Source organism: Myodes glareolus, chromosome 3 (genome assembly GCF_982192425.1).
Source record: "Myodes glareolus chromosome 3, mMyoGla1.1, whole genome shotgun sequence".
Classification (NCBI taxonomy): Eukaryota; Metazoa; Chordata; class Mammalia; order Rodentia; family Cricetidae; genus Myodes; species Myodes glareolus.
The window spans coordinates 120,648,855-120,665,849 of record NC_142028.1 but is presented as its reverse complement, the minus strand read 5'-3'; the positions used below and the strand labels follow the sequence as shown (position 1 = coordinate 120,665,849).

General features: G+C 41.7%; 1 protein-coding gene across 13 annotated transcripts in view; it reads right to left on the bottom strand.

Annotated features, from left to right (window-relative positions):
• The window catches only part of Cdk5rap2 (CDK5 regulatory subunit associated protein 2), a 183,639-nt gene that overhangs the window by 60,328 nt on the left and 106,316 nt on the right, over positions 1-16,995 (bottom strand). For all 13 annotated transcript variants that reach the window (XM_087904938.1, XM_087904939.1, XM_087904946.1 and 10 more), the window contains one exon: positions 9,194-9,378. In XM_087904938.1, coding sequence (XP_087761064.1) covers positions 9,194-9,378 — 185 coding nt within the window. The remainder of the gene's footprint in view (positions 1-9,193; positions 9,379-16,995) is intronic.

The following is a 16,995-nucleotide window of genomic DNA, read 5'->3' as shown; positions in this document are numbered from 1 at the left end:
TTCGGAGACACAGCATTTGCTTAGCATGTCCAGGCCTCTGTTTGACCTCAGCACAGAAAGTAAAATAAATTCAAATAAATAACAAATGGAATGGCTCCAAACTCTATGTGATTCTTTGACAGAATGGTAAATCTCCTTCCAGAGAATAGGAAGATTAGAGGAACAATGAGGATTAAAAGAGGTAGCATCCTGATAGCAGATGTTCTTTGTCGTGTGCCTTGCCCCACTTCTACTAGTAACTGTAGCTGTGTGGACAGTTCCTGTAGATGCAGGAGGCCCCACTTCAAGCACCCTGTGCTTCTCTGCTGCCCTTCAAAGCTGAGTCAGCCTGCAAGACAGGATGGAGTGGTCAGAGAGCTGAGCTATCTGGGTTGAGAGCCATGGCATGAATGTCCTAGCTTCCATCCTGAGGACAGAAGCCCCAGGCTGCACTGCCCACTGGAGTGCCAGGCTGCCCAGATCAACCATACAATCTTCACTGGCTTCCTGCTCCCATATACACAAGTCTGAGTCTCTGGCTCTGCTTTTCAGTGACTTAGAGTAAAGCCAGCATGAGAAGCACCCAGGATGGTTCTGGTATGGCACATATGGCTGGAAGCCTCCTCTGTGTGCCGGACCCTATACTGGCACAAGGGCTACGGCATGCAAACTGATGCTAGGAAGCAGTAAGTACATAAGTGACTAATCCACAAGGCCAAGGGGGAAACACAGCGGAGTCAAGTGGTGATGTAAGCATGACACTGAGATGAACAGTCATGTCACTACGCGGTGAAGGGCAAAGGAAGAATAGGAAGTAGGCAGGGGACACAGGAGAGTCTCACATGCCACACTGTGCTGAGGAAAAGACAGGTCTCTGCACACATGGGCTTCAGAAGATGAGGAGCTCCTGGGCAACGGGCAGACTTTCTATCAAGATGGCGGCACAAACACACATGTGCTCCTTCCTCATCCACTCACAGAAAGGACAGAAGGTATACATAACAAAAAGAGGTGCACAACAGGGCTCAAAACTAAAGACCCCAGAGAGAAAACCCAGCCTGGAACTAGGATGGGTGGGGGGGTAACAACAGAAACACAACATCCCCTCAGGGCAGAAGTGAAATCTGACAGATGTGTGGGTGGTTAATAGGTATAAACCAAACTTACATGTAAAATCCTCTCTTTAAAAAGACAACAATCAAACAGGCAAAACGGCTTAGTAAGTAAGAAAACTTGTTCTCTGAACCCATGTAAAAGTCCAGGCATGCCTATAACTCAAGCACTGGAAAGCAGAGGCAGGCGTACGTCAAGAGCTCACTGCCAGCCACATAACTGAAAAGATGAGCTTCCACTTCAGTGAGAGTTCTTTGTCTCAGAGCAATAAGGCAGACAGAAACAGAGGAAAACACCTGGCATCTTACTCTGTGCTCCACATATGTGCTTACAAGCACACATACATGTACCACACGCCACACCCACATATGCACAGGAATACACCAAACTATGACAACCTAAGAAATCAGAAAATTCATATGGAAGGGAACAGAAAACAATCGACGGAAGTTCAGGAAAAAAAGGTTTAAGATGTATTTATTTTTATTTTTCTGTATATCTGTTTTTATTTTATGTCTGTGCAGCAAGTGTATGCATGCAGAGACCAGAAGAGAGTGTCAGATCCTCTGGAACCGTAGCTACAGACAGTGCTGAACTGTCCGACGAGTGCTGGAAACCAAACTTGGGTTTTCTGTGAGTGCAGCAAGCGCTCTTAACCTCTGAGCCATCTCTCCAGCTCCCCACCCCCAAGAAGAAAGTTTAAGGCTGAAAGACACTTAAGGAAATGCTCTACATCCTTAGTCATCAGAGAAATGCAAATCAAAATAACTCTGAGATTTCATCTGACACCTGCAAGAATGGCCAAGATCAAAAAACACTGATGACAACTTATGCTGGAGAGGTTGTGGGGAAAAGGGAACACTCCTGTATTACTGGTGGGAATGCAAGCTGGTATAGCCCCTTTGGATACCAGTGTGGCGATTTCTCAGAAAATTAGGAAACAACCTTCCTCAAGACCCAGTAATACCACTTTTGGGTATGTACCCAAAGGATGCTCAATCGTGCCACAAGGACATGTGCTCAACTATGTTCATAGCAGCATTGCTTGTCATAGCCAGAACCTGGAAACAATCCAAATGCCCCTCAACTGAAGAATGGATAAGGAAAATGTGGTACATTTACACAATGGAGTACTACACAGCACACACACAAAAAAATAATGACATCTTAAATTTTGCAGGAAAATGGATGGACCTAGACAACATCATTTTAAGTGAGGTAACCCAGACCCAGAAAGACAATTATGACTCGTACTCACTCATAAGTGGTTTTTAAACATAAAGCAAAGAAAACCAGCCCACAAACCACAATTCCAGAGAACTTAGACAATAATGAGGATCCTAAAAGAGACATACATGGAAAGTAGAAAAAGACAAGATCTCCTGAGTAAATTGGGAGTGTGGGGACTTTGGGAGAGGGTTGAAGGGGAGGGGAAAGAAAGGGTGGGGAGCAGAGAAAAATGTAGAGCTCAATAAAAATCAATAAAATTTAAAAAAAAAGAATAGTTTAAATCACTGATGAAATAAAGAAAGAAAACAAAAAAGATGGGGCAGAGGTGAAACAGAACTAGAGAACTGAGAGAAGTGCTCTAGGCAAGGGCTGGTCTAGGAGCCATGGCTGCTGGAAGGGTCTCTCAGGTACATGAGCTCATGCAGTCACAGAGAAGCCTTTGGGTTACTTCCACTGCCATTTCCATTCAGATCCTCCTTATTGCTTTACTGCAAGAAACCTTGTAATGTAGTCATATATATGCAGCTTACCCTCCCTCTGATGTCAGCCACCATGGAAAAGGGCACTACCCAGGCTCATCTCAACACGCCCACTTCAGACAGCAGTAAACCCCGCCTCATTTCCAGAGTCCCATGGTCTAGATCCAGGAAGTGAACTCAATTCAAATTTTAAAAATTAAAAGCAAAATGCAAGCTGCCATCACTTATTTCTACTGTAAAATCATTTAAACTACAATGACCAGCTTAAGCTATAATAAACATGAACTTTAAAAATATTTCTGATATTCTTAGTATCAGGACTAAATTTTCTTTTCTATTCCTTTCTTAATATAGTTAAGTAATAATGACAATTGCTAGTCAGCTAGCCAAAGGAGGACCATCACTCACCACCAAATAACACACAATAAAACCTAAGAAAAAGACTTTTCAAATGGGTAGTAAACAGCAGCAAAGGAGGTCACTGAAATATACTAGAGTGATGGCTATTAAATCAAACATTTCAAGTGTTGCTTGTCTGGAAATGGGAATAGCAAAATCATTAAGCTGTCTCCGTAGTCAGGACCTTCAGACTGGTGTGGCCCAAGGGTCTTATCAGAAGCCTGGGTGGTACTTCTACACCCCTCCTGAACATCTGGGCCAAGCAGAAGGTATAAGAGAAGGCACTGACATTTACTAAGCACTTGCCATGTGTCAGGTCCTTGAAACACACAACATCCTCACAGGCTGTGAGACCAGATGAAGAAACAGGCTCAAAGAAAAAACAAGGTCTCAGCCAAGTGGCAGAGCAAAGATTAAAACCTAGGCCTTTCTGACACCAAGAGAGCTCTAATTCTTCCTGGTTTTCCAAACTTAATCTTTGCTGCACTGTGGAATGCTCAACTATCTGCCATTCATTCACTGACTGGATACTTTCCATTTTTCTCAAGAGGAATGGGCATGCCTTTAAGGCAGTGACAGACACACAGCTATGCATACACTGAGAACTAAATCAATGCACAGTACTTGCATAATAATCAAAGAATTATGAATGAGAGGGAAGGTGAGAATGAATCAGAGAAAGCATACAAATGGGATTCTCTTTAAACCAAGTGGTTGGTAAGAGCCTCCCCACAGAGCTGACTGCTCACCAAAGCTCTGCTGACTGTGCATTTGGGTAAGTGTATCACAGCACAGGGAACACTAGCTACCAGAAGCCCCCAATAAGAACAAGCTTGGTGTGGCTGAGGCCCAGCAAACACAAGGCGTGGATGATGAAGCTGGAGAAATGGCAGAGGTTGGGTCTAGAAGCTGATCCGACTGTGATAGTGGGAATCCACTGAAAGGTGTCACCATAGTAGAGGAGCAACCTGACTTAAGTTTTTAAAAGACCCTGGCTACTCTATGGAGAACAAACTACAGAGAGGTAGAAATGGGAACAAGAGGGTAAATAAGAAGACTTCACAGTTGCAGAAGTCCAAATAAGAGATGTTGGCAGTGACAAGGTAAGAGTGGAGATCAGAAGAAACTGAATTTGGGTTTTAATCTGAGGGTGACCATGAGGACTCGCTATGGGCTTTAGGAACTGAGGAGCTTGTAACTTTAGGCTCCAGTTATTAGGCAATGCAGGACATAAACATGACAGAGACTAGAGAAGCAGCAGAGTGGTACCATGTGGGTCTTAGGTCAGCACTGAAATATCTGATCCATAGGCAGAGGGAGGTCTCCAGCAAAGTTATTAGGATCATTACACAGAAATCCGAGTCATGTAACCCATTCCAACAGCAGGAGGGAGTGGAGGAACAAAGAAAGGGGCCAAGAACAGGGCTCTGAGATACACCAGTATCCTTTAACAAAGGAGGCTGAGAGCGACCAGCTGCTGTCAAAAAGCTGGCGAATGGATTTCACAGTTTAGAAACTATTACTGACTTAAATGAGGCAAAGGCTGTGACGTCTCTTAAGATGGGGGTAGAGAATTGTAAAGGGTGGTGAATATCAGCAAGTCTTTTGAGAAATGTTGCCTGAATGAGAATAAAGAAATTGGACAGTAGCTGAAATAGATGTGAAATCAGAAGGGAAGGGGGCACCCTTCCTAAGTATCTAATATCAGGTGTGTATTATGTTTATGAAAATGACTCAGAAAAAAAGGAAAAATAATGACTCAGAAGAAACAGGGAGCTAGGAGGTCAGAAGTGAATCCACATGGGGAAGGCTTTCTTGGATAGCAGCAGGGATACTTCTACCATAAGACAGCGTTTGCAGTTGACACTGAAACGGTGGCTCAAACGTGATTATATCTATCTTTTTGAGGAATGAAATGGGGACATCAGTCAGTACAGTTAAGAGAACCTGCAAAACAGTTCCATGATGTGCCATACACAATAAGTGCTAGGAACACAGAACCTAGAAACACAGGTAACATGAGCAGCTAGCCAAGGCTGGGGCTCAACAGAGGACTCGGCTTATTTCAGAGAAGACGAAGAAACAAGCACATGTGTAAGTACCAGCCTGTGCCAGAGCCCTGAAACAAAGGCTACTTGGAGATTTGTTCTCCATATCGAGATGGGCAGTGTGGCCTATGCAGAAGACAGCAAGGCTAGAGCAGCACAAACAGCTAAGAAGTGGGCTACCCAGACACACAGCTAGGTAGAATAACACACTGAATTTTTAAATGACTGCCAGAAGCATTGTGATGCCCAAATGGGAGAAGCCTGCTGCAATGATCATAGTGAAAATGATGGAAGCTAGCGCTGGAGAGGACGCAGCCTGGGTTTTGAAGGTGGAGACAGAACCCAACCCTAGTATCCCTGGTATCCCTATCTAGAACCCCCAACGTATCTATAACCTCTGAACTATAAAATGTACCTCCAAACACTAGCCAACTCTTCTCCTGGTAACCTAATCTTATCCCAGTCCCTTTGGTCACTTCTCCAATGCCTTTAGACCTCTTGCCAGTCTCACATTCTTTGGGTTCTTACCTATCTCTCAGCTATGCCCACAGCCACAGAATCAAACCTCATCTGGGGAACTGGACCCTCTTCTGAAGTCCACTGGAATTCAAGATTGAATGAGCCTTTCAAGAACAATTTTCAAGCCTACCTAGTGCTCCTCTTTCACATTTTTTTTTACAACATCTCAGCTATCAAATATCACCAAACACTGAGTTACAGAGACCAAAAACTCTTGATGAAGAAATTCTGAACCATTCTGCTAGAGAGTGAACTGGAAACATCTAAGGCGAGAAGTAGGAATCCACTCAAGGTGAATGCCAAGGAAAAGGAGAAGGGAGTGTTGCCCATCCCACAAGGCAGGCTGCCCTGGCCTTCTCAATCCACCATCAACAGTGAGCTGCTCAGACAGGGAAGTGCACAACAACCAATGAGCCATTTCCTGTTCCGTTCTAGGAGGTAGTGGAGTCAGTCACTCTGGGGTCTCTCTCTCCACATGGATGGCTAGAAAGGAGAAAGTCTCAAAGGCTGAGGGGAAGTTTTAGGCCTAAGTCTATCAAAGTTTTGTACTGGGGTTGTCAGAGAATGGCTCAGTAATGAACAGAGATACACATTAATAGCTGGTTGTTGTACCTATATATGGTATTCATAACGTCTTACCTGGGCTGAGTGGCGACATTAATTGGAAAGGTATTTTTTTAAGCAAGGTCTTACTATGTAGCTCAGATAATCATCAAACTCACTGGCACACTCACCCTTACAATGCAAGACTCAAGCAGCAATAGTTACAAAACTTTACTTAGTGCTTACACAGACCTATACTCCAGATCCATTATTTTATTTCATTGTTTTACAATTCCTAGGGGATAAGTACCATCATCGCTAGGTATGAAGAAATCATGATGGAGACAGATGGCAGAGATCTGAACAGCAGAGCTAGGCAGGAGCTCTGTTCAAAGACTGATTTTTTTGTTGTTTTTTCAAAGCAACAAAAACATCCCACTTCTAGTAAAAATTTCTAGGTATAAGACTAGTGTTTTCATGACCAAAGAGAATACTGAATAATTCTCACTCCCTCACCCCCAGAGAATTCTCTAATGGCTAAGGGAATGCTAGGTCCACAAATGCTACCTTCCCTTATCCTTGTAAAAAGATTACTGGCCACATCATGTAAAGCTGAGCCTGTAAAGCTAACCAGGGCTTTGTCTAGAGCATGTACACAAGTCAGGTCTTCAGTAGGACCTTGGCATCATCACCAAGCCATCATTGGTTCAGTAGTGCACAGGGAAGAATAGTGCTCAGAAATGAAGGTTAAGCAGAGTTAGGGTGTGATGTAGGTGGGTCATCTGTCTATGTGTTACTTTCATTGTTTAATAAAGAAACTGCATTGGCTTTTTGATAGGGCAGGATTTAGATAGGTAGAGTAGACAGAACAGAGTGCTGGGAAGAAGGTAATGAGTCAGTCACCATGACTCTCCTGCCCAAGATGGACGTGGGTTAGGATCTTTCCCAGTAAGCTACCACCTAGTGGTGCTACACAGATTATTAGAAATGGGTTAATCAATATGTAAGAGTTAGCCAATAAGAGGCTACAGATAATGGGCCAGGCAGTGTTTAAATAAATACAGTTTCCGTGTAATTATTTCGGATAAAGCTAACCGTGAGCCGGGTGGCGGGACACAACCCTCTGCTCCCTCTTACTACAGAGTTGTTGGGGGCCACTCTGTAAAAAGAACGGTGGGCTGCAAGAAGCAGCTTTACCCAAAATAATTACATGGAAACTGTATTCTTTTAAACACTGCCTGGCCTGTTATCTCCAGCCTCTTATTGACTAACTCTCACATCTTGACTAACCCATATCTAATAATCTGTATGCCACCACGAGGTCATGGCTTATCGGGAAAGATCCTAACCCACATCCATCTTGGGCAGGAGAAGCATGGCGTCTGACTCATTGCCTTCTTCCTAGCATTCTGTTCTGTCTACTCCACCTATCTAAATCCTGCCCTATCAAAAAGCCAAGGCAGTTTCTTTATTAACCAATGAAAGTAACACATAGGCAGATGACCCACCTACATCAAGGGTGCATTTTCTAAGGGGAGCTGTAGCTGCTGGTGGCTGGGAAGCCTATGGGATAGGCAACTGCAAAAGAAAGCAGGTACTCAAGAATAAACATCACAGGTTTGCCTTCAGTGCTGGCTCACAAAGGGCCTTCTCTAAAAGCATGATTAGGCTGGAATTTTTACAACTCAATTAAAAATACCAATATTGAAGATGTATGTTGATGCTCACATGTTTTTCTGACAACTAGCTGGAGGAGAAAAGCTTGTCCACTAGAAGCAAACACACGTTCCCAACCCACCTTGTTCTCACCATGGTCCCCAGCTCACAGCATCCAAGAATACTCCCATGTGGTCCTACACAGTGGGGGAACAGTGGTACCTTCTACTTCAAACTTTACAAGGTAGGTTACTTAGAGACTTCAGAAACTCTCTAGTCTTGGGTACCAGCTATGCTTGTCCAATTCCCTTTGAAGATGAACTGGGTATGTCCCTCCAAGACTCATCCTTAGAAAATGTTAGGTATCAGGAATTAAAAGGTTGGGTCTCACTAAGCTTGCCAAACACAGAATGTTCCAGCCTTCATCTCAGGAGAAGGATCTCCAAGTCTTAGTACTGCAATGATATAAGAAAGACTAGGGTATCTGGTTCTTGCTAAGAAACAAAGCGGTAGTAACTTTTTCTGCCTGTATCAGAACTGAGAGCTTTTATTGAAATATATAACATCATACCCAATTTTCCTCGATATTTTTTTTTCTAAGTCCACCCAGCAACCCTGAGAAGTGGTCAGAAAAACTGAAGTACTGAGAAAAAGATAGCACAGCTCTTCCTGGTTTCATAGCCACACAACTGCCAAGGATGGCCTAGAAGAAACATGAAAGAGGAAACAGCTCATAAAGGACTAATTTACAAAATACAAACATACCTAATGCTTCTCCTTCTTTGTGTCAGGAAAACAACCTGTAGTATTTCCCCAAATAGGAACAACTCCCAGCAGATAAACTGAGGAGAGAATTTAGTTCAAGCTTAACATAAAACAGCGGAGTTCTGACTACAGTGGTGTTTTTAAGCTAATGCCAAAACCAGAGGAGAGGCCAGGAGGGCTGACTCCTCGAGCTCTTGACAGTCAGGCAGCTTTCTGGGACTCACAGGAATAATTCTGGGGAAAAGCTTTCTCTCATCTCTTTGTAATGGGCCTGAGTGTGGCTCTGCTCAAGTCCCTTCACAGCCACCAGCAAGCAGCCTAATTACTTAATTGCACGACTGGCAAGATTCCTTCCCAGCCATTTCAGGAGCTCTCAGGTACACTGCACACCAACATCTGATTCCATTTAGCAACGTAAGTGTATTCCTCCTCAAACAAAGAGGTACCTGGGCCCATGTCTACCTGGCTTCCAGCAACAGTGCAGCCTTCTTTTGGAACAAAGTGCCAAGCAGGCCTACGAGTTTGTCTTCCAGGCTCTGGTCTCCAGAGATACCAGGTGTGTTGGCTCCATCATGGTCTAAAATATTGGAATCCATATGCCTTAAATATTCATTTTTGCAGTCACTCTTGACGCAGTCCTCCATGATCTACAAATGAAAGTGTGTGGTCAAACAGAGGTATATGGAGAATGGGAAGGATGGGGGAAGAAGAAAGCGCTACAGGGAAGTGAGTACTGGTCCACAGGCAGAAACAAGGTAAAAAAAACAGGTAGGATATAGGCTTGCAAGTCCACACACTCACACTCATGCTAAGGAAGGCAGGCACTTACGTCCCTTTCCTTACCATCAATTTCCTTACTCTAAAGTGGTACCATACATCTTGCTATGAAAATGATGACCAAGTTAGGGTGAGTATCTGACTCACTACAGGTGCCCCCTTGATGCATGTTCTCCCATTCCACAGTCTACTCCTTGGAAATTCTTTCTAAGAAGGACGCAAAATGAATGCCCTCAATCATGTTTTCGACAGTTATCATATGTTTCACATAATATTATTACTTATGCTACAGATACATACACTATTATTATTCTACTGACACTAATTAACAGGGATTTGATGTATCTCATTAGGAGGGTGGAAAGTTCTTAATTCCCATGGAGATGTTATTTACAGATTCACCTTCCTGGGCCATTGGGGTTCCCAGAGGAGTGCTACCACAGAGACTTCGAGTTAAAGGCTGTTCTGGGCATGTCCCAAGATGGTACAATTAGCATCCTCTCTCCCCTATTCAAAGCTGTAATTTCCTCAACCAGTTTATAAATAACTTCTCTTGACTTCATTACTGTTAGTGATACACACATTAGCCATCGCTCCATCTCTCCACATTGGAAAAATGATAAAGATTTTTTTTAAAATGGAAAACAAGATTCACACAAATGAACTGTTCTATATAGGTTCTTTTTGTCACCACTCTAATTATTAAATCCATCAAATAAGCAATCTCCAAAAAAGGAAAAAAAATATACTATAGTAATAAAAGCAGACATTACTATTATTTGCTGAGCACTTAATGACATGTCTTTTGGTTTCAGTATCAGAGAGAATCTACACAGAAGGGTAGTTCAGAGGTTAGGCAAGAAAGGTAGAGGCAGGAGTGACATGGCTAAGGCTCAAAACCAGGTTCATGTGATTCCAAAGCATCCATTTTCATTACTTTGTGCTCCAAAACTATCCATATCAGTTATTGCCCACTCATGACTCTGTGAACGTGGGATACCTTGGAGACCTAAAGTTCCACACCTACAGCACCTCTTAGTACATCTCAATCAAAGCTGCAGCATCTATATCCTACCACATCTCAATATTTAAGGTTTTTTTAGGCTTGTAGACTGTTTAGCCCATTTGTTCAGTAGCAACATGACTAGAAGATTCTATATGGGTTGGGTTAATGATCAGAATAATACTGAGTTGGGTTACAGGGTCAAGAGATTGCAGAGTCATTCAGTTCCATCAGGGTCCACTTGCACTTCAATCAGATGACCTGATAGTTTCTAAGAGATCAGACACAAGAATTCATACCCTACTTCCATCACTGGCATCCTAATCTGTGCCTTCAATAAATCATCTCCTCTCAAAGGCCGGTTTCCAATGCATAAAACAAATAGGGTGACTTAGATCTTTAAATATCTATCCAGGTCCAACAGTCAATTCTTACTGTTCTACAGCTACTATGTTTCATGACTGGCTCCATCCCCCACTTTATAAGTTCTGTTAAAAAAAAGAGACCAGTTTCTCTGATGCCCACTGGCATAAAGTAGACACACAATGCAGGCAGAATAAACAGAAAACGAACCACACATACTCCCAGATAGCAGACTGATTTGGACACAGGGTGAGACAAAGTAAGGAATAAACTATGTTTCTACCTCATTACTCTGCTCTAAATGCTGGTCACTCTGGAAATGATTCTCATCATCTGCTTCAATTTTGATTGTGCCTTCATCCTCTCTGCTAGCCAGAAGCTATATGGAGCATGGATTTATATGAAAAATGCAATAACAACAACAACAACAACAAAAGTGTCCAGTATGAATATGTATGAACAAATCAGTGATGTCTTTTCTCAAAAAAAAGCCAGTCAATAACAACAACAACAATAACACACAAACAAACAAAGATACAAATGCCAAAGTCATGAGATAAAAATTAACTAAGTCAGAGCTACTGGCTATGGATAAATCTCCCCCTCCCCCCAATAACTGGGGGCCTTTCCCTAGCCCTGCAAACTCTTCATGTGAGGCTATAAATTGAGCATGCTCTCTCCTGCCACTGCCATTCTGCCTTTACTAAATCCACTTTTGGATTATAGAAAGGTAACAAGATTTTAGAAAATAGCTATTGATGGAATTGAAAATAGCAGAGATTAAAAAAAAAGCAGAAAATGAAATTCATGGTGCACCCAAATTATTCATCACTTCTCCTGTTTAGCACTGGGAATAAACCTCTTGTTAGAATGTCACACATGTGACATGGACAGTCCCAGTAACATTGTCATTTTGATGACAAAAAGTCATCTCTAATGAGAAGAGTGTCAGGTTGCTGATAACTTTATACTTTTGGAAATGAAGGACTTAAAAGAGACTGAATGAATCTGAAATTCTTTAAAAACTATAAAGTCCCAATGTTTCTGCATTCTGAGTTCCCCAGAATGGACGGTTCAGTTCCCAGGAAAGCAATAGCCCAACTCTCCAAACAACCAAAGTTTTGGTCATAAGACATGAATTCCCTTGCAGGCAGTATGGTGGCTTAGGCATGGGAGAGATGGCCCCACCCCTCACTGCCTGAAGCTAATGGGAGAGTTGACTCATCCCCTGCCTGGGCAGTATGGGAGAGCTGGCCATAGAGGTGTGCTTGTGGGAGAGCTTGCCTTGCCCGTTGCCCGTACTGGCACTAGGGCCCTGCCCGTCATCAGGGTAGTGATGAAGAATTGGCCCTTGCGGTGTGGGTGAGGGAGAGCTGGTCTTGATAGTATGAATATGGGAGCGCTGGTCCTGCCCCTTGTCAGCTATCACAGGCAGGGGAGCTTACCTGGGCAAAGAAGGAGAGCTGGCCCTGTTGGTACTGGCACAGGAGGGCAGGTGGGCTGGTCAACTCAGCTACCACCCAGTGCCAGATCCAGGGCCAAATTCTACTCCATCTAAGAACTGCAGGAACATATACAAGGGCTGGAAGATCTCCATGACATGGGGCAACAGCAGAATATCTGAGAGGAGTCCCAGTGAGGATCCAGTATTGATAGAGTAACAGAAGCCTCTGGAGACCTCGAGCCAGGTCAATGACTCATTGCAATGAACACTTACTTGCATGTACAGCTATTTGGTCAAAAGTGTAGACTGGGTGACACACCAAGACACACCACAGCTTCCTAGGTAAGATATTTTTTAATTTTTTTAAACTATTTTATTTGGGGTTTTTTTGAGGGAGCAAGAGGTTGCAAGGGCGGAGAGTGGATATAAAGGGACAGGGAGATGAGTGGGATTAGGGCGCATGATATAAAATTCACAAAGAATCAATAAAAAGTTAAAACAAAAACGGAAGACATAAAAAATAACCAAGAGGCACTCGATATATACCAAGGTAGCCATGCTGAGTAAGTGTGTCAATCAAACCTATTCCAAAAATCACATCAAATCTCATGTTGCTGATGCATCATCACTTAGCTGGAGGTGGGAAAACCACTGAGCTTAGGGTCAGGTATTGGGCAATTGTGTGTATGTGATACTTGTGGCTCCGTCCCATGAGTTTCACCTTATGAGTTCTTTCCATCAGACAATTGTAATCTTAACTCTCCCTGTCCAGCTGAAATCCTTATCTTCCTCTCAGAGGAAGAAATGCAAAACAAAACAAACTGATCTGGAATGTTACTTTATAGAAAATTCTCAAGGCCAGAACACTCTAGCCTGCTACATCTGAACTACAATCAAGATCAAACAGATCTGATGAACAGAACTCATATCCAACAATGCTACAAAACATGAAAACTGGCTGATGTTAACAAACTTGCTAAAACATGAAAGTTTACAAAACTACCGAGGCACCCTTGCTCTATTGGCTTCTTCATTTTTCTTGAATCCTTGGCAGTGGAGACAAGGGATTAAATTTTACTATATATCCTTGACTCAGTATATAGACTAGATTGGACTGAAATTTGTGTGGTCTGCCTGTCTCTGCCTCCTGAGTGTTGGGAGTATGTGTGTATACTACTTTTCCCTACAGATAGTCTTAGGAGATAAGGACCAAACAAGGCTACTAAACTTGCTTGTAGAAGCATAAAAATATTAAACTTACTCCTAGTGCTCACTAGGAAAAAATATTCTGAAATACTGATGCACCTATCCCCTTTTGTCCATGAGTCTAACAGCATGACGAGCAAACACTAATACATTCAAACAATGGGATACAAGAAACTATTAGCTTATAACAACATGAGTGAATTTCAGGAAGATTATGCTGTGTAGAGTTGACACACTATGACTGTAATTAAAAGTTTAACAGAGAATAAAAACACAGTAGACAGAGTAGAGGAGCCGATGAGGCAGGGGATTGACACAAAGGGACGTGGAGAATCTTGAAAGGAGTTTACAGGTACATATATTTGTGGAACTTAGCAAATATAGGCTTTCAGCTTTTTTCTTTCATGACAAAGAAAAAAAGTAACTATAAAATATATACTCGTTGAGAGCACGGGAGATGGCTTAGTGGGTTAAGGCACTTGCCACCACGCCTGACAACCTGAGTTCAGCCCCCATGGGGTAGAGAGAAGAACTAACTCCTACACGTAGTCCTCTGAACTCCATACTTGGCTGTGGCACATGCATACATGAAAGCATACACACACATGTACTAACAAAATAAATAATTATAATACAAATTTCAGCTAAGACATTTATGCTAGTTAAAGATAAGCATGATATTTGGACAAATACATCGATTCTTACAATTTCCATTGAATTATTGAAAATACGGAGCAGAATGATGATAGACAGGTAAAAAACGTTAACAGGTCTAGGCAGTGCGTTAAGTACCACATGCTCTCACTCAAGTGGACTGTAAATGAGTCAGTCTTGAAATGTAGAAAGTTGTGTTTCTAGAGGCTAGTGAGAGTGAGGAGAGGGAGCCAAGAGAAGGCTTGGAAGAGGTTGACAGTGGATAGTTAGAGAAACACATGAGCTGTTCCACGGTAGACGCCTACAGATAAAATAACATACATACCGTGAAACTAGAAGAAAGAACCTTAAAGGAATGACAAAATGCTCGATGAGCTAAACACATTTGCCTTAGTTTAAACATTAAAAAGTATACATAGGAATCTAAACAACACACAGTACTCCATTAATGCCTACAATAATTAAGATGGCTCAATTATGTTACTTACATTATACAACAGAAAATAATTATACAATAGAAAATAATCAAATTAAAAAAGAAAAATGGCTTTTAAAAAATATGGCTTGAAGTCTTATATGATGGTCTGAATGTTGTGTTAGTGTTATTGACATTTAATGGATATATTTATACAGGAAAACTGAGTCTACTTTAATTTTGTTATTGTTTGTTTTTTGTTTTGAGCCAGGGTCTCACGTGGCCCAAGCTCACCTCAAACTCACTATGTAACTGAAGATGACTGTGAACTTCTGACCCTTCCAGCTCCAACTCCCCAGCGCTGCAACTGCAGATACTCATCACATGCTTGGCTTATGCAGTGCCCATAGAGAGTCATTGAGTGTGAGGGCCACAACAACACTGGCAACATTCAAAAATGAACACATGGCAACCAAAGTTACTTCAAACTTTAATGGGTTTCTGGTAGCAACTGCCCATACTGCATCACACAACTTCAACACAACCTTCATTCTGAACAGCCAGAACAGGTTCCATGCAGTGTGCATGTCATTACCCTGTGCAATACCAACTACCACTGCCTGAAACACCTTGGTTCAGATTTGCGACTACTAGATGCAAGCAATTCCTGCACATATACTTTATTGTTTTTATAGACACATGAATTAATTGCAGAAAATAGACTTGATATTTTCTTATTACCATTCCTCAAAGTATAAGCACGAAACGGCTCACCCATGTGTATACTGTATACTGCCTGATTTGAAAACTACTATTGTTAGTAGTTCGGTGGCAGCTCCTTTAAAAAAGGTAAAAATTGTTAAATAAAGTTTGGCTTGAAATGTAATCAGAATTACCAATAATTTTTTTTAAGTTTCATTCTCTTGTGCATATCTATCAGTGTGTCTATTACATGAGTGTATTTGTGTGTGGGTACATGGACCTGTGTGCATGCAGCAGTCAGCAGTTTCATAGGTGTTTAAGGACACTCAACTTGCTACATAAATAACAGGCTCCCAATTCTAGTCCTCATGATAGTGCAGCAAGCATCCTTAACTGTTGAGTCATCTCTCCAGTCCTGTCCAACAATTTCTGAAATAGTCTCTAAACGTACTTCCACTTTCTGTACTGCACATTTATATGAAGCAACATTTAAAGAATTAATATTATAAAATCAAAATATCAATCAACTCTGAGAAATGTAGAAGATGCTACACACCCTGCACTATAAATATTCAGGCAAGATTTAAGTCTTTAAATAAAAATAAACAAGCACATCCATCTCATTAGCATATAAATTTGCTTCTGCCTTTAATAAATGGTAAAACTATATGTACACCAAAGATTTGTTTTAAAACCTATTTCTTTATGATTTATTACCAGAAACTGTGAGCTATGTATAGTTAGATGGCTGAGACTGTGTAGAAATTCCTCGGGGGAAAAGGGGCTGCCAAGTGGAAAATTTATAAGACATTGCTTGAGAGTTACACAAGGTCCATTTCTTGATGAATGTGACAGCCCTACTAATAAGTGAACTCAATTAAATTAAGCTCTTTTATCTATCTCCATGTCCCCCCATCCTCAAGTTTCTGACCACGTATAAGAATGACAAAATAATAATAAAAGTAAATGACAGTAACCACTAACCTTCGCGAGTTATCTTGCCAGCTTCCTTCCCTCACATGCCCTCATCCAGAGTCGCCAGTTCCACATGCTGCATGTCAGGAGTTTCAACACTCACTACCCTAACTGTGTCCTGCTGAAATTATCCCATCTGATGGTGACTCCTCTAACATCAATAATAATTGGAAACACACACAAGCAGGGGCACCTCGGTTGAGACGTTTATAATTAAGCTCATTAAGAAAACAGGATAGCTGGTCACATGGATGGCTTCTACATAAGCTACCCACATATGGGCAATGTGTATCCTCAGGTCCTGATGCAATGGCTCTGATTATGGGCAGTCATTTTGGAAAGAAACATGAAAAACTTTATAAGGTCTCTAAACAACTCCCACCTTTATCAAATTAAGAGTTGTTGGGAGAAGGTATCAGAAAACAAATTGTATGTGTACTACATATCTCCAACTATCAGTAATTACATATCTGGAAATACAACCTAAGGAAACAACTTAGAGACAAAAAAGGAAGACAAAACCTGTGTACAAACATTCAATTTGCAACAATCTCTTGAAGTCATCCATGTATCCAATAAGAATTAGGCCATTAAACTTTAGTTCCTTAGTAAGATGGAAAATGATGTTATGATTTAATGAGAATACGAAAACTGCATTTCAACATAAGTAGCTCAACCAGAAGGCAAAGTTATGAATGTTAATTATGCTGTTTTAAAGCAACAGG